Source organism: Leptinotarsa decemlineata, unplaced genomic scaffold (genome assembly GCF_025532065.1).
Source record: "Leptinotarsa decemlineata unplaced genomic scaffold, Ldec_3_MD MMD2_tig00000035_RagTag_RagTag, whole genome shotgun sequence".
Classification (NCBI taxonomy): domain Eukaryota; kingdom Metazoa; phylum Arthropoda; class Insecta; order Coleoptera; family Chrysomelidae; genus Leptinotarsa; species Leptinotarsa decemlineata.
The window spans coordinates 26,402,750-26,430,412 of NW_027412540.1; the positions used below are offsets into that span (position 1 = coordinate 26,402,750).

At 34.9% G+C, this 27,663-nt stretch overlaps 1 protein-coding gene across 1 annotated transcript; it reads left to right on the forward strand.

Annotated features, from left to right (window-relative positions):
* The first annotated feature begins 10 nt into the window (after positions 1-10).
* On the forward strand, positions 11-27,663 carry LOC111516399 (proton-coupled amino acid transporter-like protein pathetic). The gene is made up of 9 exons (XM_023172569.2): positions 11-168; positions 16,588-16,651; positions 16,751-16,833; positions 18,891-18,977; positions 20,216-20,366; positions 21,294-21,415; positions 22,000-22,363; positions 24,077-24,255; positions 26,146-27,663. The coding sequence occupies exons 2-9, from the start codon at positions 16,649-16,651 to the stop codon at positions 26,585-26,587; spliced, it is 1,431 nt and encodes a 476-aa protein (XP_023028337.1). The 5' UTR covers positions 11-168; positions 16,588-16,648; the 3' UTR covers positions 26,588-27,663.

Sequence of the window (27,663 nt, forward strand, 5' to 3'; positions counted from 1 at the left end):
ATGGCGTAGACTACAGGAGTGGGGTTACAGGCAACTGTCGCTGCCGATACATGCTGATTTCGGTCAGTTCTTATTACCACGATTCAAGGTTTCAACTTAGAGAACATGTGCTAGGAGTTGTGAGTGTTTCGTGTAGTGTAAGACTTCAAACAGTGAATTGATTTGATGGTATGTTGCTGTGAATTATTTCTGGACCAAGTCAAGTCATCGCTTTTTTTCTTAAATTCTTTTCGTTCCAGATCCATTCAAAGTTACTTTAAAAACGATCTGAAAATGTCCTTATAAGAAACTTCGGTTTTCTATTATATTTGTCGACCTTGCTATATCAGGCATGGTGACATGTATAACGTGTAATTAGAGTAGTTTATATAGTTTCGAAAAGGCGTCGGTGTCTTTGGGTTTAAACGCGAAGTGCAAGCCACGTGGTTAAATATATGCCAGATAGTTTCCAAAAAATGTTGCCTATTTATAAAACATTGGAACATCACATTTCATTTACACACTCGTTTGAAAGGAACCGCCGCTATTATATTCTGTTATTCGCACAGTTGCATCAGCAATAGATTACCTACCTGATGCCGTATGTTTATTTACAAATACTGAATTAGTATTTTAAGAATTAATTTGTTGTAATTGTTGTAATAATTTTGAAAAATGTTTTCGAAAAAATGTCAATGCATATAGATACTTGCTTCAAAAAAAAAATCGTTTAAAAGAAACTGTCGTTATTGTAATATTCTGTTATTTTCATTATTGCATCAGTCATAAATAACCTAACAGATGCCGTATGTTTATTCACAAATCCCTAACTAAGTATCATTATTCTTGTAAGTACTATTTTAAGGATTAATGTGTTATATCATAACGATGAAAAATATTATTGAAAGAATGTTTTAATGCATATAGGTGATAAAAGTTTGAGAATATTTCAGAAAAACTATCAATAATTGGGAGTCTTTAGGTATTAACGCAACAGAATCCAAAACAATATTTTTTTGCGTATTTTTGAAGGCTAATCTCAAAAACGGTTCAACCGATTTGAGTGCCGTGCGGTTTTAACTAATTTATTGTGGTTGACTTCATCAAACATTCAGTATTGTTTTATTTATTTCAATGGATTTATAGGGGAGACTGGGGACACTTGATCCCCATTTTTATGTTTTATCCATTGTAAAGTCTGAGATAATATTTTTCAGAATATTTTTTGGTGACAACCAACAAAAAATATTCACCTAACTTTGGGTATTACCAGATTATGGAATTAATTAATAATTCTTTGTTTGTTTTTTAGTTTTACCAGGACACTTTAAAGAATCAAATGTCCTCTATGCTGGGAGACTTGATTCTTGTATTGGGTAGACTTGATTATGGGGGAACAAGTCAGTGTACCTACATTATTTAAAAAAAAATAATATAAAAGCATATTACAATGTAAAAATTGTTTATCTAACCATATAAACATCAAAAATCAACATTACCAACGTTTGTTTTAATGTAGTAGGCATCTACGTGGTAACTTAAAGGTAATTACGACTTAATAGGTAGATAATGAACTTTTCTTACTTAACTATTTAGTCTATAAAACAATCAGCCTCTGAAAATTATCTCTTTAGTAACTAGATACATAAATATCTCTACTATTTTCATATTCATCACAATAATTGCAAGTTATAAAGCCTTTTAAGAATTAAATCAGCCTCTTAAAAGTATCTTTAGTCTCTTAGAGACTAGAGAAAAATAAACATTTAGCAAATTAACAATGTCTTAACAATAAACATTTATCTTTATATTTATCTTAATATCTAATTGAAAACCGTAGGTAAAGACTTTAAACAACAAAATCGTATAAAAAATAATAGTAAGTAGGTATAAGAACTTCTTTCAGTCTTTGCAACAAGTGCCAATTTATGGATTTATACCTAAATAAAAATAAAGTCAATTTAAAAAATCAGGTCAAACCTTTGTTGGAAAGAAGATACTATAAAATACTATTCCGTTGATTTGGTTGAATTTTTTGTTGAATCCCTGTGTTTATAGATTGAGAAAACATTTTTTTATAAATCTGGGGAACGTTAGAAATTCTGCGCCTATAGATTGAAAATGCGTTGGAGAAGATTGAATACGTTGACATTCAACTACATAATATGAGGTAATACGCTTGAGGTCAGTTCAGAAGATGCTCGAGATGGTTGCCTTGAACTTCTTGACATACGAACAGCCTATCCGATATTTCACGCCGAACATTTTCGAACACAGTAACGTCAATATCTCTACAAATATTTATTATTCTCTGCCGTATATCCAATATTGAAGCAGGTTCAGTTTCGTCACCTTTTGCTTCAAATGGCCCCATAAAAAAAATCCAAAGGGGTCAAATCCGGCGAGCGGGCTGGCCATTCTGTAAGACCTCGACGGCCAATCCAACGACCGGGACAAGTAGTATCCAAATAGTTTCTCACTTATCTGGAGTAATGTAGTGGGGCTCCATCTTGTTGGAATACAATATCCATATCGAATCCATTAGGATTCGCTTCGACGATTTCAGGGTCAACAGTAGTTTCCAGCATATTCAAATACAGTTCCCCTGTTAAATTTTGACCAATAAATAGTTGTCCTACAATATGGTTTTCCAATATTCAAACCCAAACGTTATATTTTCTGGATATTGGATATGTGTTTCCCGGAAAACGTGAGGGTTGGTGTCACTCCAATAACGGCAAACTAAAAAAAACCATAACAAACCTTATCGGGTTGTTGGAATTGCCATATGGCAGACAAAAATGAATATTTCTATAAATATCGATATTAATGTGTTTGTCGTCAGGAAATTATTAAATGTTCCGCCATTTTGTAGTAGTTGAAGATATTGACATTATATTCTAGGGTTATGAAGCATTTGTCAGGAGCTTCAAAAAGATGTGTCAGAATACCCTCCTTTCCATTAAATTTTTTCCCAAATGGCGCCCAGTCGCCATCTTGAAACTTCGAGTAAACCTATATTTGCCAATTTTAAGAATATAAATCCTATTATTTTTCAAAATACTGTGAACTGAAGGTCAACGTGCTGTATACTTAGAGAAGTGTTAAGTAATTTTTGATTATTTCTTTTAAACGCAATACTTTACGGACCTCTAATAAATGAAATGACGCAACACTTATTACATCATCCTTCGAGGCGGTTTTATCGTCAAATCTGCAGTTATATCAGCCTGTATACGCTGAATAAACAATAAATTCAATCACCAGAATGTGTTTGATACTTTTAATATAGGTACGCAACTCGCTACAGTAGATCTTATCGGAACTAAACTGATTATCATCCCCACGCAAAATAAACTCAAACAACTTGTGTATCTAAATTTAAATATTCAGTTTTCAACATTAATGAGAGTATTCGTACTATGGATTGGTTTAATTTCTTAAATTCGCTTCGTTAATGTACTTACGTCGTTTCACCTATTTCAATAACAACCACAATCAATGTCAATTATACAGTGATGACTAATTTTCGTATTTGTTACGCAATTCCACTATTCTTCTGCTTTGCCGTTTGTTTATTACTTTAAATCTAAATCCTAGTTTCTTTATCCAATTCTGAAGAGTTTTGTCACAGCAGCTCACGTTATGGCCGGAAGTATTCAATTTCTTCCTTCCTGATTTCAGTTGTAGGAATCCCATTGCTTTTGTAACAATCGTATATTGTTTTTTCAACAATTTTATTAGATGAACATCTAAAGGTTTTGATATTCTCGTATCACATCGCGTTCGTAAGGTTTGTTTTTGACTATTTTACGTACAGTCGAAAAAGGAATTTCTGTCAAATATAATGTTGCTTGTAATTGTTTGTTTCCCTCGAAACCAAACTTGAGATGTAGATTTTTATATACATTGAAACATTCTTTCAAAGTTTCTTTTCGCATTGTTCACCATCGCTATTGGAATCACTACACAGGAAAAAGTCCGCGTTGTTACCACACTCGTTACTACTATTAGTACATGTCCCAGGACGCCACATTTTCAACAGATAACAACAATTTTTAGTAATTATAACGGCACCAATATAGAATTTCAACACTCAAATCGTCATATTTGGATTAGTTCATACCTTTCTGACAGAAAACAATTTGTGAGAACGTCATCTAACTCGGACGTGGGAGAGATAAATTGTGGAGTACCTCAAGGCTCTGTGTTAGATCCTATACTGTTTCTGTTATACATCAATGATTTGTAAAAACATATCGATTAAAGGAAGCTTTACCTTATTTGCTGACGACACCACATTAGTGTGGCATGACAAGGACAAAAACAGATTGCATAACAAAATGTGCCAAGACATGAAAAAAAGTGAAGAATTGGTTTGACTCGAATCTTCTATCATTGAATACTAGCAAAACAAATATATTAGCATTCAAGTGTAATATACCTGATATCCCCTAGGCAATAACATAATAAAAAATAACTCCACTTTGAAATTTTTGGGAATTTATTTAGATGAAAATTTAAAATTCTCTTAGCATATTGCACACATCAACAAAAAATTGGCATCAGGATGTTTCGCACTGAAAAACATCTCAAAGGAACTGGGGTTTGCTGCAGCGAAAGTAGTGTACTATGCCTCAATAGACTCTCATCTAAGATATGGTATACCCTTTTGGGGTGTTTGCAGTAAACAACTTATGCAGTCGGTTTTGTCTTGCAAAAAAGGGTATTGCTATGGCCAGCACAATCACCGGACCTGAATCCATCGAGCATGTGTGGGACATGCTTCAACGAAGAATTACTCCGCATATGGGGAACATTCACACAACGTTTCAATTGAGAGAGCTTTTAATCGCTGAATGGGCAAATATGTACCTCAACAAGACATTGACAATCTCATTTTGTCGATGCACGATAGATGTAGGGCCTTAATAAACCAGCGTGGAGGCCATACTTTGTAATGATTCCAATTTTTTTTGTAATATGATTTTTGTTTCGGGGTGCCAAAGAAGAGCCATATTTTTTTTTAGTTTTGCTTATATGCGCACTCAGTATTTTTGACCATTTAATAAATTTTGTTGTAAGTTACATTCGTTTAATAATCACCCGTCAACTTTTTTTTCCCTAAAGCGATCTAAAAAAAAAATATTGCCATTTTTAAAAATATCCCTAGACTTTTCCGATATGTGTACATAAAAATAGGGAGAACTATGAATCTACAGCTACAGTCACATACCATACAAGGCGGTCAAATGAACTGAGTCTACCAATTCCAAAAACATGTACCTATGGTTCAAAACTCGTTGATATATAATGGAATCAGGATATACTATAAACTTCCCAATGAAATCAAAGAGACTTATTTCATCATATTTAGAAAGAAATATACAAAACTATTAGGTGATAAAGCCTATTATGACCTACAAGAATATTTTGACGATGCCCTGTAATTTAGAATGTGATGAAACTGCGATTGAACTGTGTGTGAAACATATATTTTTATTCGTTGTCCTAGTTCTTGTCAAGTAACCTCTGCATATGTATGTATATATAGTTTATATTTTATTTTTATCATTTATATTTTATACACTTATACTTCACATCTTATATTTCATGTTTATATTGATATTCATTTATGATATTGTGTTTGTAACAAGAATTTATTCTTAAACAATAAACATATTATCAATCAATCAATCGTGATCAGTTCCTGAACTGAACACGACGGCGATAACCATCCCCGCATTCCCGATTTCTATTCGTCACCGTAACATGACTTCAAATTTAATTTTATGACTCTTCAGCCGATCATAAAACTTGGTTAGTGAAAATTATCTAATACGAACCGCCAATTCTGCAGTCCACGTGGACGCCACCTTGAAGAGTGCACAATAACGTTTACTTCGACTGTACTAACTGTACAAGCGGTGAATGCAATAAGACTAACGCCATCTATGTGTTATATATGTACCTGTACCTGTACATATTCCATATGTTGCTATACTATGAAAATCACTTATATTTTGTTTCAAGTCCATATACACACATCGGAAAAGTCTAGGGATATTTTTAAAAATGGCAATAATTTTTTTTTAGATCGCTTTAGGGAAAAAAAGTTGACGGGTGATTATTAAACGAATGTAACTTACAACAAAATTTATTAAATGGTCAAAAATACTGAGTGCGCATATAAGCAAAACTAAAAAAAAATATGGCTCTTTGGCACCCCGAAAAAAAATCATAATACAAAAAAAATTGGAATCAGTACAAAGTATGGCCTCCACGCTGGTTTATTAAGGCCCTACATCTATCGTGCATCGACAAAATGAGATTGTCAATGTCTTGTTGAGGTACATTTGCCCATTCAGCGATTAAAAGCTCTCTCAATTGAAACGTTGTGTGAATGTTCCCCATATGCGGAGTAATTCTTCGTTGAAGCATGTCCCACACATGCTCGATGGGATTCAGGTCCGGTGATTGTGCTGGCCATGGCAATACATCAACTCCTTCGTTGGTGAGCCAGTCAGTCACTAGACGCGCGACATGTGGACGAGCATTATCGTGCATTAGGTGGAAGTTTTCACCAACAGCACCAGCAAACGGAAGGACGATAGGTAGAAGAATGGTGTCGAGGTACTGTCGAGCTGTGAGGGAGCGATTTGGAAAAACGAGATCGGTTCTGCCGCCGATCATGATTCTGCCCCATAGCATTACTCTGTATGTGTGAACTTCCTGGACGTGTCTCAAACGTTCATTATTTCGAGGTCGTCTCCACAGTCTTACTCGACGAGAATCTGGATGAAATCCAAATCTGGATTCGTCTGCAAACAAAACTGTGGCCCAATCATTTGCATCCCAGTTTTGATGTTCTTGACACCACTCTAATCTTCTACCGCGATTGCCTCTCGACAAAGGTGGACATCTAAGTGGCCTTCTGTTGTGGAGATCTGCTTCATGCAGTCGATTTCTGACAGTATCACGACCAATGGTTACCTGGTGCGTCTGCTGCAACACGTTAACCAACTCAGGTTGTCTTCTTGTGGTTAAGACCAAAAATCGGTCTTGAACTGCAGTTGTAGCGCGTCCTCGCCCTGGATGTTGTTCGGCTGGACTGCCAGTTTCACGGAAACGCCGCCACAATCGACTGATAACACTTTGGGAGACCCCCAAACGAAGAGCTACATCATTTTGTCGCATGCCACCTTGAAGAAGCCCTACAGCTCTGTTCATCTCAGCCAATGGTAAGTGATGGCGTTCCATGTTAAAGCACAATATTTCCAGTTTAATTGCTGAGCAAGAACTGCATAGAATGTACAAACTTGACACTTTCAGATTATTCATTTTAGCCGAAAACCTACAGTTTGTAAAAAACTTGATAAAAGATTAGTTACCGTTTTTGCAGGCTTTGTTCAACCCATAGAAATCTACAGGGTGGTCGAGTGTACCAATTTAATCGAAATTAAACGACATCATGCATTTATTTTTATGATATTTAGTATGTTATAAAAATATCCCTAGACTTTTCCGATGTGTGTATATTCCATTGTCTTGAGTCAGTTTTATCTCTACCTTTCACAAGAAAGGTTTTGTCATCTGCGTATGCACTTGCTGACATTTTTTTTGAGGAGGTCGTTTGTGTAGGTGATGAATGAAATTGGCCCTCAAATAGAATCTTCCCATAAAAAGTAACTTCATTATAACCATGTTCTCGACGGTATTTTTCATTATAAAATCGAGCATTATGTTAGCTGACGTTACACAAGATCAGCAAATACAAGTTTCTGATCAAATGTAACCCCGAGCTCTTATATGTTATGTTTGCCTAGTGAAGTTGAATCTATTTTCTACAGCCGAATATAAAAAAATATTTTCTTGTAGTTTCGGTTCAGATTGATTATACGACTATATATATATATATATATATATATATATATATATATATATATATATATATATATATATATATATATATATATATATATATATATATATATATATATATATATATATACATATATATATATATATATATACATATATATTCCGTCTATATAGCACAAATCCGGGCCGTATATGTTTCCTAAGTGACTTACGTCTCCGTTTGAATTTCTGCCGGTGCAGATGTGTCTGATCACAACACAACAAAGTTTTTGTTTCGGGGTTGAAATTAGATGATTTTAATGTATTTCCACGTGTTAAAACCGAAAGTGACCATAAAAATTATATATTAGCTCTTGTTTTCAAGATATAGTATCATTATATTATATATATGTATATTGAGTTTTCAACAAATGAAATATTTCATCACCAACAGTTGGTACACATGTTTGTTTACATAACACCCCTCTCATCAGCTGTTCTTAAGTAGTAAACATAACCTATGTGAGTTTGTCAATTGTACGCACGTGGTTGCTATTGAAATTATCGTGTGAAGTTGATTTTTAAATTAATTTAAGTGCTGATCTGAAATGCCTCGAAAGTGTGTGAATTCTGTCGATAGCTTTTGCTATATATGTGGTGAAATAACATTTAAGGCTCAGAAACGTAAAATGACACCTATCGTTAAGACAGCCTATGAACATTATTTTGGTGTGAAAGTTGGGGACCAAGATAAATCATGGGCTCCTCATATATGTTGTAATTCTTGTTCCGTCATATTGCGAGAGTGGCTGAAAAATAAAATCCGGGCAATGGCTTTTGCAGTACCTATGGTTTGGCGTGAGCCTATCAATCATACAGACGACTGTTATTTCTGCTTAACTCCTCCCATTAAGCAAGGTTTATCTATGAAGAAAAGAGGAACGGTTAAATACCCTAATCTCCCATCTGCTCTTCGGCCTGTACCACACTCAGACAATTTGCCAGTCCCTTCTCCACCCCAAAACTATGAAATTTTAGAGGAAGGTGATGAAGACTGTTTAGAAGGAGCAACCCATCCTTCTACATCCTGTGACCCTGATTTTGAGGTAAGCGATAGGTCTAGTGATCCGCACAGAATTAGTCAAGCAGAGTTGAGTGACCTTATAAGAGATCTTCGCTTGTCTAAGGAAAAGGCTGAGCTGTTAGGGTCAAGACTACAACAGTGGAATCTTCTAAAACATGATGTGAAAATATCTCAGTACAGACAGCGTCAAAAAGATTTGCTTCTTTTTTTTGAGAAAAAAGAAAACCTCGTAGTTTGTTCTGATGTTAATGGTTTGATGGACTGCTTGAATTTGGATCACACTCCATCTGAATGGAGACTGTTTATAGACTCTTCAAAACTAAGCTTAAAAGCTGTACTTCTGCATAATGGAAATCAGCTACCCTCTATTCCTATAGGTCATGCAGTTCACATGAAGGAAACGTATATAAATATGAAAACACTTCTCCAATCAATCAATTATGAACAACACAAGTGGCACATCTGTGGTGATCTGAAAGTCATTGCTATACTCCTAGGAATGCAATTAGGGTTCACCAAGTACTGTTGTTTTTTGTGTCTGTGGGACAGTCGGGATAGAAAATCTCACTATAAAAAAATGAACTGGCCTACACGAAACCTAAACCCTAATGAGAAAAATGTAGTTTACGAGCCTCTTGTAGATCCTAAGGATGTTCTCCTTCCCCCATTACATATTAAGTTGGGACTAATGAAAACTTTGTGAAGGCCATGGACCAGGAAGGACAAGCTTTTAAGTACTTGAGAGCAAAGTTTCCCAGGTTGAGTGATGCTAAAGTCAAGGAAGGCATCTTTATTGGGCCTCAAATCCGTGAAATCGTAAATGATCCTGCTTTTGACATGATTTTAACAGGAAATGAAAAAAGAGCCTGGGAAGCCTTTAAGGGGGTTGTACATGGGTTTTTAGGTAACAAAAGAGATGATAACTTCACAGCATTGGTTAAAGAGCTTCTTCAAGCTTACCACCAACTTGGATGCAACATGTCCTTAAAAATTCATTTTCTTCACTCTCATCTTAATTTCTTCCCACAAAACTGTGGAGCTGTGAGTGACGAACATGGAGAAAGATTCCATCAAGACATTGCCTTAGTGGAACAGAGATATCAGGGCCGTTGGAATGAAGCAATGCTTGCAGACTACTGCTGGTCTGTGTGTAGGGATGCTCCAGAAGTGTTTTATAAAAGACAAGCTAAACGACAGCGATCTTACAATGAATCGGATGGACTTAATTGAAATTTGGTGGTACAAACTTCTTTTATTTGTCAAAACACTAAGAATAATGTTTTTTTTTTATTAATTTTGTACTTAAAATATTCTAAAAGAAACATAACAATATTGTTTTATGTACTTTCACTTTTCACGTATAGTATAACTACTCTTCAAGATTAAGTACTGTGTATCTCAAAAACCAGAGCTAATAAAAATTTTTCATTGTTATTTTCGTTTTTATCACCCCAAAATTAGTAGAAATTGACTAATTTAGTGTAGGAAACATTCAAAAAATATTTTTTTGTTGTGTTGTGAATTCCAAATAAATCAACTGTAATCTTCTACTATAAACTCAGTTTTTGGAACTTTTTCAGGGTAAAACTTGAGAGAATTTTGGAGAAAATCAAAATAGCACGTTACGTATTAATATTATATCTAACATTTAGGTAGAAAAAAAGTATCATTGTGCAATACGTTTACAAAATTTGACTGATTGCACTTGATATAATATAAACTATGACAATGTATATTCCATAAATCATTTATCAGTAGCCTATTACAAGCAGAATAATTCATGTCCTAGAATCACCTGCGTATTTTTTACTTTACATACAATAAGCCTATCGCAAGTAGGTATCACGATTTCTGCAAAAATTCAAGTTGAATGTGAATATAACTTTCTTTGAAAAAAAAAAAACTTTAGAATTTACGTCAAATTTATCCTTGGGAAATAAGGAATACGGTCAAAAGATCATTTACCATTTATAAATGATCAGAATTATAAAAAGTTCTCAGAAAAGTGAATATTGTTGAACATTTTGGCTTTTGAAGAGGTATTTTGAACTCCTAGAAATAATGAAAGCTATTGGCTTGACATCAAAAACCCTGGTTGAAGTGATGAATCTGTTTTCATTCCTAGACACATAGATCACAATATACTCTATTTCTTTTACTTTAAATGAATACTACTACAAAACTCTGGCATTTTCAGGCATTTTAGAAAATATTGAATACTATCGAATTTTTATTCAATTATACAGAAAAGTCTGCCACAACGAAAATTGCTCCAATTTTTTTGGACCATCAGCCAGAAGTACCTCAGGGTTCAATTTTGGGTCCTCTGCTCTTCACCGTTTATTCTTCGAATATCTCAAGTTATTTTAAATCGATTTTCATGCGAATGCACTTGGCTCTATTACATTTTTATTACTCAGTCTGTAGAAAATGCTTATAACCTCATTGTGCCTCTTCCAAGTACTCTGGTAAATCATTTTATAAGAGTAGTAAGTAATTTACCCCATTTGAATTATTTGGAAAAAATACTGCTCCTGTTGAATTATTATTCATAGTGCCTGCCCAAACATTGACTTTGAAAGTATCTTGGTGATGAGTCATTTTTTTGCGTGAGAGTTTCCTTTGACCCATATTAGTGCGTTATGGCGATTCTTAAATAAAATATGATGATGATTCGTATATCTATCTACCCTCAGTCCTTACTGCAGTTTAGTCCTTATAGGACTAAACTGCAGTAACGTTAGTTACAAATAAAAGTGGTGAAAACATAGAAAGTTTCATTTTCCTTTTCTTCAATAATTAATCGATTGACTGTAAAAAATTGAATTTTTTTGAGCATTTAAAAAAGTATTCTTCTTAAAAAACATACACTTATTTATTTGCATGCTATTTCCTGAGCTTTTCATTTAATTAAGTTCAATGAATATTTTTTTTTAAATATTGTTTTGTCAGATTAAGCGAATCCCTCTAGATAATCGTCAGATTATGAGACAGCACGTCTAAAACATAATGATGAACCATATATATCTTAATCTGACGCGCTCGAGTATTTCAAAATGGCGAATTTTTTTTGTACATTATAATGGCCGCGAGTTTACGTCAGATCGAAATCGTCAGATTATTGAATGAGAGCTTTTTTTTTGTTGCACTTAACACCCCCTTAGAAAATCTGACGCGCTCGACAATTTTTTTTTCTTTTCACTTTTAACCCTTACGTACAACCACCCACATCATGCAAACGATCAGATTAACATACCAACATTATTAAAAATACGTAGGACATTGATGCTCTCAATATCTGACGCGCTCGAGTATGTCCATGCAACGGTATATATTATATAACATTTTTTTCTTCTTATCATCTAAGCTTTGCAACCTAATATGTCTCAATGACGCTCGAGTAAATCCCCATTTTGCATCGTGGGTTCCCCTGCTATTATATGTAAATGAGATGGTTGCTCAACATTTGATATGATTTCCTTTCCTTTTTAGAGGTGGAATGATTTCTTAGAGATCTATATCTGTCACGATCGAACTGTTCCGTTATAATTATTATGCGAGTATAAAACTTTCTCTAGGCTTCACTAGTTAACGAATTTGTATTTTTTGTATTTTATGTTTTCATATAAATAGTTTACTGCGAAATACGTACGTCAACGATATACAGGGTGGGCCATCGAAAACTTGACATGGAGGTTTTGGGTACTAATCTTGCAAATCCTATAAAACGCTCAGGCAGGTCTATTTTTATTGGGAGGGGGACAGTTCTTTTCCCCATTCACAGCGTCGTCACTTCAACCCCGGGGCAATAATTTGTGATTAGTTACCGTAAATCTTCGAGTGATGTAGGAGGGTTCAGTAAATTCTGCTTTTCAAATGACCCCACAGAAAGAAATCTAACGGCGAAAGTTCTGGTGATCGTGGTGCCCCGCCTCCCAATCCAGTGATCCGGAAAAGTCTGATCTACATACTGCCGAACAGGCAGAGCATAGTTGGAATATTAACAGATCCTCCCGGTAATTGTGGTCATTTTCAATAATATCAGTGAGAAGGGGATCAATAGTATCTTCCAGAAGCTCCAGATAAATTTGTACAGATAAATTGCCTTCTAAAAACAATGTGGACGTTGAGTATTCATGAAAAATGTGAAGATTTGAATCAGCCCAATAGCGACAATTAGGGCGATTAACTGTGCCATTTAGAAAAAAAGAACATTCATCACTGAAGCAAATGTTGAAAAAAAAATGTGGATTTTCCACTGCTCGTTCACTAACCAACTCGCAAAATTGCAAGCGTCGATCGAAATCATCTGCATTCAGTTCTTGCGTTAATTTAATCTTTTAAGGATGCATTTTGTGGGTTTTTGAAATACGCCGAATGCTAGTTCGTGACACCCCGGAAACAAATGCTAACTTTCTTGTGCTCAAAGTATGGTCAAGCTCAACATGGCCCAGAATTGCCACTTGTGTTGCCTCATTTGTTACTGGTGGTTTGATTTGCTGTTTATTATTTGCTACAGATCCAGTTGTGCAAAATTTTGCAATTAAATCGAAAACATACCGTCGCGACACATTCTTCCCATGTTGTTGGTTGAACAGTTCAGCGGCTCTCGCAGCACGTCTATTTCCATTGTACAGTTCAATCAACTCAAGCCTCTCTGCAGTTGTGTAAACCATTGTTTCTTTAGCAACACTCTACGGCACTTACCACTAGTAATAATGTAGATATCACTTTTAACATAAAAATGAGAAATAGAAACAGCATTTTTAACCATTTCTTAATTGTAATAGTCCTCTTATCAGAGAACTAAAAAATTAACAAAAAAGTAGCGTAAGAAACAAATGAAAGACTCCCAAATACATTCCAAGTGAGCAATGGCGTACAACAATTTGTTGCAATTAATAATATTGAAAAAGGTAATTATCGGAAAGAACTCTATTAAATACGTCCAAATTAAAAAAATGTACACCGTTGTTTAGAGAATTCGAAGATCTTTCAAACGATGTGGGACTCGCCCCCTATTCCCTATTAAAATTCCAAAGGTTGTTCACCCCTCTGCTCCGGGTTTGAAGTGACGACGCTGTGAATGAGGAAAAAAACTGTCCCCCTCCCAATAAAAATCGACCTGTCTGAGTGTTTTTTAGGATTTGCAAGATTGGTATCCACAACCTCCATGTCAAGTTTTCGATGTCCAACCCTGTATAAAGAAGCAAGTATCAAATTATAATTTCGATTATTTGAAAGTTGCTACCAAAAGTGATATTGAATTACGTTTCAACCTATTTTTTTAACTACTAAAATATCGATTTCTTCAACTGTAGTGAGAATATTGTGTATCGAATCCAATTTGGGAAGCCGTCAAAGTCTTGAAATTCTATATTCCTGAAGTTGGTAATTGATAGTTTCAGTTTATGAAGTATGTAAAGTTTTAACACACAATTTTGTTTGAAACCGATTATCCAAGTTGATACCCCTAGTTTATAAAAACGCAAGGTAACAAGTAAAGGTAATAAAGTTGAAACATTGAGAAAACACACTTGCGTTCTAGATAAAAAGTAAGGTTAGGTAACGCAAGATAACAAGTTGGCTATTTTCAATTTTCTGCGTTGCGTTCTTACCTCAGACCAATCAGAAAGCGCCATACTACGAATTTTGACGGATATATCCGAATGGTGTAAAGGTAATGTCACCAGATAAACTTAAACGTCACATTGTGAAATTTGATTTTTCTTTTGATGGATATAAATACATAAATTGCCGCGACTGTGTCAATAATAAGTGTGTATCACTCAAGAGAAAGAAACGAAAAAGGAGGAGGTTTAATGTTAGAACCATTCTGAGAAGCAGAAAGAATCAGAGGCAATTTAGTTATTTAAAAGAATAAAAAATGATAAAGATAAACTTTTTGTGTACACAAGAATGAACAAATATGTTTTGAACATTAAGTGAAATTGTTAGCGCCTTCATTATTAAAAAACAGATATGGATCGATATCTCCAGAAGAGAAATTGGCTATAACATTCCAGTAAAGTGAATTGTTGAAATTGAAACAATGTATCTAACATAAAAATTTTCAGCGTGGGCATACCATTTGGGAAAGTCCACAACCCATAAAATTATCAAGGAAATTTGCGGTGTTCAGTGGAAAATTTTAGCCCCAATATATCTTAAACCACCAACGACTGAAGTCGAGTGGCTGAACGTTGAAAAAGGATATCGGGAAAATGGAATATACCGCATTGTCTCGGTGTTCTAGATGGAAACATATGGCAATAAAAAAACTTGACTATTGAGGTTCAATGTTCAATTTTCTATCAGTTCAACTTCTAACCGAGAGCCTTCATTTTCTTGTGCTTCACTAGCATGGGAATCAACAATAATGGGAAGTGGATCCCGAGTTGTTTCGTTGTTTTTAATTACACTTCTGCTATTCGATGCACAGTTTATCTGCGAACTACTGCACATCTATTGGCAGTAGTTCGCTCCTACAAAAAAATAAACTTTAAAATTACAATTCTGATCAGTATTCAATATACAGTATACAATATACATATACATTTTTGGGAAAGAAAGTTTTTGGCTTTCTACTACTCCATCTTGATACAAAAATAGATGTGGAAATCTTCCAAAGAAAGGAAGGAAGTAATCATTTTGGAAGATTCCCACAACTTTTTTTGTATCAAGATGGAGTAGTAGAAAGCCAAAAACTTTCTTTCCCGAAAACTAATCACTCCTAAAATTATAACGCCTTCAATTCATATATACATTCTTCTGGGTTCTCTCCTATCAGTTGCTTCTGTACCAGACTTTCCTAACTGAGCCACTTCTTTTTTTTCTTTGGTATATCTGTCTTTTAAAACTTTATATCGCCTTTGGCAATCACCTGCCATGCCTTCTCCTTCATTAATTTGTTTTAAAAAATTTTTTATCATAAATTATTGAGTATTGTTCTAATAATGATATTAAATATGCATCTTCCATAATATTATAGAGATGAAAGTTATTATTTATTTCATATGAATGATTGCTGCTGCCAAGATTATGGAAATGGAATGTCAATATTTGTTTATGCATTCTTGCCAACCCAAAAATTACCAAAACCTATAGTCACTATGGCAATTCTTCATACTCTACTTTTTTGTGAACGTTACAAAATGGATACCTCACCTTACCTTGTATTATTATAAACCAGGGGATATATTGTTTCACCCTAATCAAAGGGCACTTCATTATTTTAATAAACATAACAGTAGGAATGTTTATTGGGATGTGTTCAATAAAAGTGGTAAAAAACATAGAAAATTTCATTTCTCAAGAGAAAGTTCTCAAAAATCCCAAAAAAATATTTGATCTCTTGAGACAGAAGCTCAGAGTCATCATAATTATTGTCCTAATACCAGGTAAACAATCGTGTTTATTATGCAGTGTCTAATGAAATATTCAATTGAATTTACTTTTGCGAACAAACTAGTTTTTCATGATAAACTATATAGATTTTGGACAAGTTCTTTTTCTCTTTTTAATATGTGATTCCTGCCAGGATCATGATTGATATATGGGAATCTGTTTAAAACTATTTATCTTGGCTCAACCACATGCCTTCCATAAATATATCGTTATCAGTGACATGCATCGTATTTCAATAAACATCATTTTTGTTTCAGGGTTAAATTCAAAATTGTGATAACACCGGCGTAGAACATTCTGGAAAACGCATTTACCAATATGGTAAGTATTCCATAGTTACATTTGACTCAAATTCCACCCATGACAAAATTGATTATTTCTCTAATCCTATCAAATAAATTGATTTATCAATTTTTGCAGGCGTCTACTAACCCTCAAAATGGTTTAACCGAGTTGGAGAGTTTCCTACCTCAAGATAACTCAATAGAAAATGGAGTCAAAAAGTAAGTATTTATTTTTAGTAGCTCCTCAAAGCTCCTTATTACCATGTATATGTGTACAACATGGGCCAACTACGAACTGCCTTATAAAGTACCGTTTTCGAGTAGAGAAGACTGGATCCTCCGGGAGAAGGAAATATTAGGAGCAGATAGTTGTTCACTATGGTGGTTCACAGATGGATCAAAAACACCTTCCGGTTCTGGTGCAGGTGTTTTCAGTCGCAGACTCAGGACACAGATATCAACCTGCTTAGGAACCTATGCGACTGTACTTCAAGCGGAAATTTACGCTATTGAATTGTGTGCGGAGAGATTGGATAAATCCAACCTCACACACAAGTCAATAAAATATTCTTGGACAGTCAAGCGACATTGGAACATTTTGAATCCTACCGAGAAACGTCTAAATTGGTAGCAAATTGCCAAAACAACTCTCCTCGATAGGAAGACTTAACAGATTGTATCTGGATTCCTGGCCATACTGGCCTGGAAGGTAATGAAGCTGCCGACTCCCTTGCAAAGAGGGTGCTGCAAACAGCTTTATCGGACCAGAACCTGTCATTGGCATCGCTTTATGCTTTGCCAAACATTGAACACCTGGGTGGTAAGAAGATTAGTAGATCACCAAAGCCGATTCTATTACACAAACCAATGAGAGCGCGGTATAGTTTGGTGTTGCGCAGTTACGCTTTGCGTAGTATATGTCTTGGTTCGGCGTACTATGTATCATTTTCGCCCGAATCGTTATCTTTTAAGGTCACGCGTACGGTTGAGAATCGAGCAGCGTTATCGCGGCTTGAAAGATAACGATTCGAGCGAAACTTATACATAGTACGCCGAACTAAGCCATACTGCACAAAGCGTAACTGCGCAACACCAAACTATACCGCGCTGTCATTGGCTGGTCTAATAGAATCGGCTTTGGTGATCTACTAAGATTCAAAGACAAAATTTTCTAGGATTGGCTCACTTCAGGGCGTTTATTCGCCATGAAGTTGTTGTTGGACAACAGTTGTTGGACTACAGTAGGGATGAACTACGATGTCTAATAGGCCTTCTCACAGGTCACTGTCAATTGAATCATCATATGCAGAGACTGGGACTGTCAGAAGACAGTGTGTGTCGCCTCTGTTTGGAAAATGATGAAGCAGCAAAGCACATAATTTGTGCTTTGCTGCTTCATCCCCTGGGGACCGAATCAGGTTTTTATAGTTCGCCAAAGCCGTACTATTACCATCTGACCTGAAAGACCACTCCCCATACCAACTAATCGGCTTCGTTAAGAAGCTGGGTTTATTTAGTCTATGTTAATAGGTGTGAGCCATAATAAACCCTTGCGGGTTGCAGTGGAGGGCACGTCAAGTTCGATCAAATGTCAAGCTTTTACTCACTGTTTTCTTCGATTACCGTGGAATCAGGAGTTCTTGCAACATAGTCGTACGGTTAATAAGGAGTATTATCTTGAAGTTATGCGCCGCTTGCGAGAAGCAATACGAAGAAAACGTCCGGTATTGTGGAAAACCAATTCATAGCTTTTACATCACGATAATGCACCTGGTCACTCGTTATTGCTTTTTCGTTATTTTTTGGACAAAAACAACACCTTAATCATGCCTCGGCCACCGCCTTCACCAGATTTGGTCGCTTGTGACTTTTTCCTCTTCCCAAGATTGAACAGACTCATGAAAGGAAGGCGTTTTGCGACGCTTGAGGAGATAAAAATCGAACTGCTGAAAGATCTCAAGGACATACCTAAATGTGCATATCAGAACTTCTTCGAGGACTGTAAAAAACGGTGGCACAAATGTATTATATCTGAGGGGGGCTACTTTGAAAGAAACGTAATAGAAATTGATGAATAAATAAATATTTTTTGAGAAAAAATAATGAAAATACGCCTTATTTTTTGAACAGACAGCTCCATTTGCGACAGTATTTTACATACAATGTTTGTTTGGCTAGTAGCTCCAAAAAGCTATTTCAAAATCTTCCCAAAATATAATACAGAAATCAACAAAAATATTTTTCTATATATTATATGGACATATTTTTATTTCCAGGTACAAAATAACCAAAGCAAATGACTTGGAAACTGCAAATTTGAACGTTGATCCATTCAAATCAAGAAACTCAAAAAATTCAGTTTCGTAAGTATTGTCCGAACTGTGACTCATTTATTTATACGCGCGGGAAGTTATTAACATTACCAACCCATAGCAGTCGATAGGGCTTGACACCGAAAAAAATAAAATCGTCAAGTTTTTAAATATAAGCACGTCTTCAGTAGGTATGCTTTGAAAGATGATTTGCTTATTTCTCTTCTTTACGCTTATTGTTGTTGCCTTCACCTCAGTAGTTTAATAAAACCCGTAGATTCAGGAACGACTTCAACAGAGTAGTATCAAAATGTAATTTATCTTCTCACCACAACAAAATGAGTATTCTATTTTTTATCAAAAATGGATTGATATCACATCAACAACACATTCTCTCCAAAGCTACAGAATGAATTGGATGGAAAAGTAGATCATATTTTCAGAAATTGAATCTACAGTTGAAAATTTTTATATTCTGCAAAATACGTTTAATTACAGCAATTGTTCATAATGGCGTAACAAATTAATAAATTAACTGTCTTAAACTTTATTTCCAACAATATTTCACTAATCACAAACTAATTCATTCACAACACTTAGCAAAGCTGAATGTATTTCCACTATTTGCATTTCTTGTTTAGCCGCTCGATTCACTTTCTGAACTACCCTCTTGGTTCGGAAAGCCGGACTTATATATGTAACGGTTCGTTACTCGACTAGAGTTTTACCGGCGGTTGCCGGTTGCCGCGGTGATGTCATGTTTTTGTTCGCTGGCCGGCATATCGGGTCAGGTACGATTTCACATTCGTTACAATGAATTTATTGCTTTTTTTTTATATTTCAAAATCATGCAAGACACGTTTACAGAAAAACAAAATAGAATAGTTTGACCCATTTTCCAAGACAATCCTGACGTCAAGATTTTCATTGTTTAAATGTATAAGGTGGTCAGTGAATTCACCCAAAAGAGAAACTTATGAAAGCCACATTGTTTGTGACTTTTGAAAAATATGATTAGATTCCGAAATTTCATCACATTTCTATATTATATTTCGAAATGCGACTAGATCTTGACACCATTTTTCATAATATATTTGAAATATGACAAAAAATATGCAGTACGGTACAGTAAAACAAGTTAAAATTTTGTAAGCATGCTAATTATTATCTGAAGAGGGAGATAAGTAAAATAATATATAAAAATAATGTTATTCAAACGATTCTTCAGTCTGAAGTGGAAAGAAACAACCAGACTGTACAGGAATTTAACGGGTTTTATATCCTTTCAGAGACGCTGCCACACTTACCCATCTCCTTAAGGCATCGTTAGGGTCTGGGATATTATCAATGCCAGCAGCATTTTTCGGGTCAGGATTAGTTTTAGGAATTTTCGCGTCCATTGCAATATCCATCATATGTACCCATTGCGCCTATATATTGGTAAGTACCTACGTAAGTCAAAGTTATAATCAGTATGAGTTGTTACAATTACATGAGCAAAAATTTATCAAAATATGTGTTGTATGTTGTTTATTGACCTTCTCCATTCCTACCCAAGGTGACAGGGATGAGAAAGATTAGGATTAATGCTGTCTTGCTGAGTCGACATCCGGTGATACGCAATTCTCAAAACAACGACACAAAGACTCTTCATTTTGTTTCATTTTAGAATAGGTCATCACTTATTTTTCTATAAATACCATTCTGCGTGGCGAAACGAGATATGATATATGTAGTTACATTTTACAGTTAGTTCAGACTCTGTTACTTTCAATTTGTAATTGAAGCTGTATTTAAACTCAGTTTATGTTCAAATTGTTAGTCAGGGAAATTCAGAGTTGTTTCCCCTTTTTCAAAATGAATAATTTTTAAAAACTTATATTTCCAAAGTGAGATATAGCATATGTATTTGTATTGTTGAAGTTGTACTTATCAATATATATAATAAAAGTGTAACTGATTTGCTGTCTGTACATAGAAGATATTTGAGAAAAACTATTATTGGCGGGTCTTTATTAACGCAATAGAAAACGAAAAATGAGAAATAATACTTTCTATGCTTTTACCACTTCACCAAGGCCGTAGCCAGAAAAAAAATTCAGGGGTGGGGGTTTGGTTTGTGTTACATGATAATATATATTTATTAGAAAACCTGGTTGGATGGCCGTTGCTTGTAGAACTTTCGGGGGCATCAATCTTCCTTGATCCCCCTCTTGCTACGGCCTTGTACTTCACCACAAATAAAAGTGGTAAAAAAATATAGAAAGTATTATTTCTCTGTTTATTTGTACGTTTGGGTGTAGCTTTCACCAAGCCTAAAAATTGACTTTCACAAATGATATCGAAACTAAAAAATTTGTATTCTAGGTTACTTCGGCCCATGAACTCTATAGAAAAACAGGTAAGCCTCAAATGACTTTTCCTGAAGTAGCAGAAGAGGCTTGCTTGAACGGACCTCCATGGGCACATAAATTTGCTAGTTCTGCAAGGTGAGGTCCAACTTTTTATATAATTTACTAGTATTCGAAACGGGGATGTCTGGCCATTTGGGCCAAAATAGCTTAACGTGTCTTCCCTGCAACTGCATGGAGAGAATGATAACTGAGGAACTAAATACTTTTTTCTTAGAGACTAGACTTAGAGAACTAATGTAATTCACTAGAGATTTATTCCAACACCAAACCTTTATTTTCAACACCTCGACACGTGTTTAAGTCACCAAGTGATCATCTTCAAGAGGAAGATTAAACTGTTTAATCTTTCTAGATCACAAAATGTAAAAGAAAGATATATACTAGCTGTGCGTTGTCTGCATAAATATGGTTTATCAGTTTCTCAGATGAAGAGAGGAGTTGCTTGTGTAGATAGTGCATAGTAATGGTCCCAGAATACTTCCCTGTGGAACGCCCCGACATACGTCCACAGAATCCAAGATATGATCAGCCTAATTTACCTGTGGTGACCTACCAGATAGATGAGTTATTTTTTCCTAAAAAAATGGGGCAACTCTTATCCAAAAACTTGAAAATTTTCAGCATTTTGTGCGCTTTTTAGCACTGTATTTTTTTTTCAGGAAAATTATACTTGCTGGACTTTTTGTAACGTACTTCATGATAGCTAGCTGTTATTCTGTTATAATGTCGGAGAATTTTAATTACGTTATCAACTACCATTTGGGATACACGATTGAAATAAGGATAACTATCGCCATAATGATGGTTCCACTCATACTGTTGGCATATGTGCCAAATCTGAAATACTTAGTACCATTTTCAATGGTAGCGAATATTTTCATGGCAATTGGATTGGGAATTACACTGTACTACCTCGCCATAGATGTACCCTCAATTTCAGAACGGAACCTGATCACTCAGGACATTACTACATTTCCAGTATTCATCAGTATTACCATATTTGCTTTGGAAGCTATTGGAGTGGTAAGTGAAACTATCTTTTTGCATATACAGTGCATTTCTTTAATGCCCTCCCCTTTTTATTTTTTGAACGGGTCAACTCAAAAAACTGAAATTTGGAACAGTGAAATTAATGCATGAATGCTTTATTTTGATGTGAAATTGAGATGGCGACTGGGCGCCATCTGGGAAAAAAATGAAATGGAAAGGGGGGGTCTTATGACACATTTTGAAGCTCCTGACTGAATACTTCACAACTCTAGAATATGAAGTCAATATCTTCACCTATTTAATTTTTTTCACAGATGGCGCCCCTTTCATTAAAGAAATTCACTGTATCAATCAAGTAGAATATGCTTGGATATTTACTACCAACGTCTGGTTACACTTATTTCAACAGATACAAATAAAATTTCACTTTTTCATTTATATCAAATTTATTAAATTACGTAAGTAATGAAGTTACAGTGCTGTTAACAATTCAAGAATTGTATATGATGTTTTTCCATTTTGATGTCATGTGTTTTTGTAGCTTCATTTCTCAATAAATATTTTTAGTCTACTGTGTCTTGGTATAAATTCATTGATGAAAAACTTCACAAGTTTTAATTTTTTCCCTCTTTTCGGCTCATTACTTTATGATATCGTTAAGCGATTTGCGGTCAATTATTCTCTACGAATTCAAATTGACCCGAAGCGTTGCCGAAACAACCAGAAACCAAGCATTTGGCAATGATAGTGTTAATGAACGACGATGGTTTGCGAAATTTCTTTCCGAAGATTTTAGCATCAACGATCAGCCCCGAAGTGGTCGATCTACAGTAATCCGGGACGAAGATTTGAGGACCCTGATGGAGAATGACCAATCACAAACGGTGCATACTTCAAACAGTATGATGTGGTGTTTCGCTACTACCGATTTGTCTATTTGACCTAATCTACATTTATAGACAAATCAACAGCGAAACACGCGCTTTGTGATAACAGCCATAGAAATCCATAAACATATAGAGAGAACTACGACAGAAAAGAGGAGGCGGTAACGCTTAACCGGATTTGGAATCCCATACTCAAAGATGCTAAACTGGCAACAGCGCAGTGCAATGTTGCGGCTCTCAGAGACGACAGATCACTCACTAACAAGTCAAGTAACAACCCGCTAACAGGTACGGTGAAAATAGATACGTCATTAACAAGTAATAACACCGGCCAATAGTAACACATCAGCAGGAGAGGCGGACTATTTGAGTCAACATAAATACAACCTACTGACTAGAAACTAGAAATCGTAGTCATCGGTGAATCGTCAAGATGGATAAACCTCAGAATGCAGTTCCAAACTACGACGGCCTTCAAGCCCGAATGAAGATAATGGAACTGAAAATCCAGGCCACCCAATTTATTAACCACTGAGATATTAAGCTTCAATATATAATCATAAAAATGGATAAAACTTTTAAAACAACCTATATTTTCTTTGTTCTCTTTATTTGGGAGCAATGGATTAATAGTTGATAAATAAAACGAAAGTAATTACAGGGACTAGAATATCAGATGAATGTATATAATTTTCAAAATGGTTTCTATTTATTTTCACAAAATAACTGTGTTTTTAGAAACTAGTTTCTACAAAACACATGGAAGTTACTGAAACAAACCCTCGAATGATTGCTGTTATGTGATTGGTTTTTTTCACTCTTATTCCTCAGTATAAATAAATATACAAATGTTTTATAGATTATGCCACTGGAAAACAATATGAAAACACCTCAGCATTTTACTGGTTTATGCGGTGTTTTGAATCAAGGCATGGGTGGTGTGACTCTAGCCTACATAATCGTGGGATTCTTTGGATATCTCAAATATGGTCCAGAAGTCCAAGGGGCTATCACCTTGAACCTACCAATTGAAGATTAGTGAGTATTTTTCAAATTGTAGGGGTTAATATATTCTCCTGTTCTTGATATATTTCTCATTTTGAATTTAATGATATAAGTGTTGACAATCGCCAATCGCTGTTATCAATGCGATCTCCAACAATGTATTCAGTAACTAACTAACAATAACAGTCCATTGACAGGTGAAAAGTTATTTTATCGTTTCATAGCAACTTCCTCGAGTACCTTAATGAAATCTATAGGGGTTAGGTCGGGTGATCTTGCAGACCACCAGACACAACCATATGGATATAGGGTGTTTCATTCAAAAATCAAACTTCGATATCATTTCCAGAAAAACCAGAAATTGCAAAAATCCCCCGTTACGTCAAAAAGTACCTATTCGTGAGCAAATTTAGTATTTCCAATTTTGTGAAAATAACCTGAGAAATAAAGAAAAAACTGGGGTGAACGATGTTTCTGTGTCACCCGGTATATAACGTTCACAAACTTGTATTCGTTTATTTCTTGTACCAAATAGTGCTGAGAATTTTCAATTATATGCATAATGTTTGCTCTTGATTAATAGTAATAATAATAAATGGCCTTTATTTTGCTTGGCAGAATTTACCATACATTGCTATTCTCAACCAAGCATACATAATTAGATACATACAAATAAAATTAATTTTAAGATAATTTTCAGGAAACTGGTGAACAAAAACTAAAACGGGAAATATTTTGAAGAACTTTTTTTTTGATTACTTGCTTTCAAGATCATTGTTTATTTAGGCTTTTTTTTTAAATCTATATCTGAATCTAAAGCTGTTTCATATTTTCTTCGATATTATTGTAGATAGCAACTGCCTAATAAGAGTAGGATCGGGCATAAGCATTCAGCCAATTTTTGGATAGCTAAGTAAGAAAATTAATATATTATAGTAGTAACCAATCCCTTGGCTTTCATTTTTTCGAAAGTTGGGAAATTTTGCTGGTAGGGTTGGAAAAATTTGGATTCCCTACCTCCCTGGTTTTTCTTTTCGCTACGGCCCTTTATACATGCATTCTGAACTTTCTGTATTCATGATGACGTAATTTGGTCGAGACAAGAAACATAGGCGATATCGCAGTGGATGAATATAGATAAAATTAAAGTATCGCATAAGATGTTTAGACTGAAAAAAATGTAGGTTCGAATAGTTTTCTTAACAAGCCAAAAGCTTTACATATTAGTGAGTTGACACGTGATTGACAGCTTAACATTTAGTCATTATAAGGTCCCAAACATATAATTTCATCGCTACATTGAATCTCACGATTGATACTGTCTAATTTAGATACTGTCTATGGCCCTGTGTTTGCCTTTGGAATTTCCGAAAACAATACAAGATGATTTGTTGGGTTTTTCGGGAATAAATGGGCAATTGTTAGGCAATGAACGCCATATATTATTATTATCATTATTATTTAACCATTGTATGCGCTGGTCAGGACCTATCCCCCTAAGCTTCGATATATTCGGGAGGGCGCGCCAGCATTATCAACCAACGACCACTTCCCACACCGTGGGGTGAATGATCATTGGGTCCAAGAATCATGTGCCCTGAGCAAGCGCAGTGAGCCAAGAATGACAGCCTTCTGCATCTGTCCGGCTAAGATTTCTGCCTTAGTGCGGCAGTATACTGTAATTCTCTCTAGAAATTTTTCTCCTTCAAATTTTTGTGCAAATAAAATTTTGTTTGGTCACCTTCAATGTCGATGAAACTTTCAACAGCATTTACCGTTCATAAGACGAAGAATAAGTTCGTCAATCCTCTTGATTATCACATTTATCTACACACGTTTCGAAGTATGATAACACAAACTAAATGAACTGCACGAACTATTTCATTTTTCAGTTGTATGAATATTATGATTTTTCTTTTTCAGTGCTGCCCAAACCGTCAACATTCTCATCGGTGCAGCTGTTTTCTGCACATTTGGGCTGCAGTTCTATGTCTGTCTTGAGATAGGATGGAATGCTGTGAAAGACCGTTACACGAACAATCCCACGATGGCACAATATATCCTGCGGACCGTAATGGTGGTGTCGTGCGTTTCCATTGCAATAGCTGTGCCAAGAATCGTCCCATTCGTTTCTTTGATTGGGGCTTTCTGTTTTTCACTGCTTGGATTAGTAGCTCCTATATTGATTGAAATCGTTACATTTTGGGATAAGGGTTTTGGAAAATTTTACTGGAAAATTGTTAAAAATGTGATCGTTATCTTAACAGCAGTTCTAGCTTTAATATTCGGGTCGAAAGGAGCAATTGAAGATATTGTTAAAATATATACAACAGATAATATAGCAGTCAATAGTACAGGTACTTAGATTTCGACGCTTTAGATTCCAAATTTTCACACTTGAGAATATATAGAATTGAGTTTTCATTCTCAATTTCAGTTTCGAGTAATCTAAAGCAGTCAGCAGCAAGGTTTGTTTGTTGCTTACTGCGGCACCGAAATTAAAAATCTCTTGTTTGAAATTATCTCAAAATATAAGGCAAAGAAGTTTATTACTTGAAATTATAATTACTAAAATTTCTAACCTATATGAGGAAAGCAATTTTGAATTCAATATCATGCTATATATTTGTATATGAATATTGCGGACACACTGAATCTGTGGAGATCCTATTCATGTCCAATTTGGGGTGGAATATCCTTCGACGTGTAATGGATGTCCCTCTATGGATTTGGAATGGATATTCTGCGGTGGATATCCTATGGTCATCCTTTTGAACGTGAATTAGACTCTAAGTTGTATAATAATAAGTTGTTGTTATTTGAGTGACTAAATCTTATGAACGTTGTCTTCTCCATGTTCAAAACTAACCCATTTGAAGGGAACCATTCCTCAGATATTTTGATTTCTTCATTGGCCTTCAACTCTAATGGACATTCATCGGGTGGGTGTAAGTGTATTGTCTACGCTATTAATTGTACAAAATTCAATTATTTTGATATGAAGTAACACCATAGGATTTCCATTTCCTCAAATTTTCTCTCAATATTTATTTAATTTATCTTTCTATCAAGGTATTTAATCTTAAACAATGTACGTTCAAGATGATATGATTGAAAACGTCGTTTCATAAATAAATTTTTATTGTTTTCAATGATTATCATTTCGGAAATTGATAGGTTTGTAATTAAATGAGAAGGCTTTGTTACTTAATCACTACCAAAATTAATTTTTCTCATATTCATGATTTCATTCTTCATTTCATTAATTATTCATTAAGATTACTATGATTTTTTCAAATAAAATTCCTTGACATTAAAATAAATAGTGTAATTGATGTAGTGTAGTAATTATTTTGAGCTGAATTAGCTGAGAATTGGTCAGAATTTTTTCACAAATTGTTTTGTTACTTTTTTATTGAAATTAAATGAGAATATGGTAAA

What these genes read in the sequence shown, in the direction of transcription:
- LOC111516399 (XM_023172569.2), top strand. An exon ending in AAATTTGCTAGTTCTGCAAG is followed by an intron (nt 21,416 to 21,999) that starts GTGAGGTCCAAC and finishes TTTTTTTTTCAG; the next exon opens with GAAAATTATACTTGCTGGAC. An exon ending in AACCTACCAATTGAAGATTA is followed by an intron (nt 24,256 to 26,145) that starts GTGAGTATTTTT and finishes TTTCTTTTTCAG; the next exon opens with TGCTGCCCAAACCGTCAACA.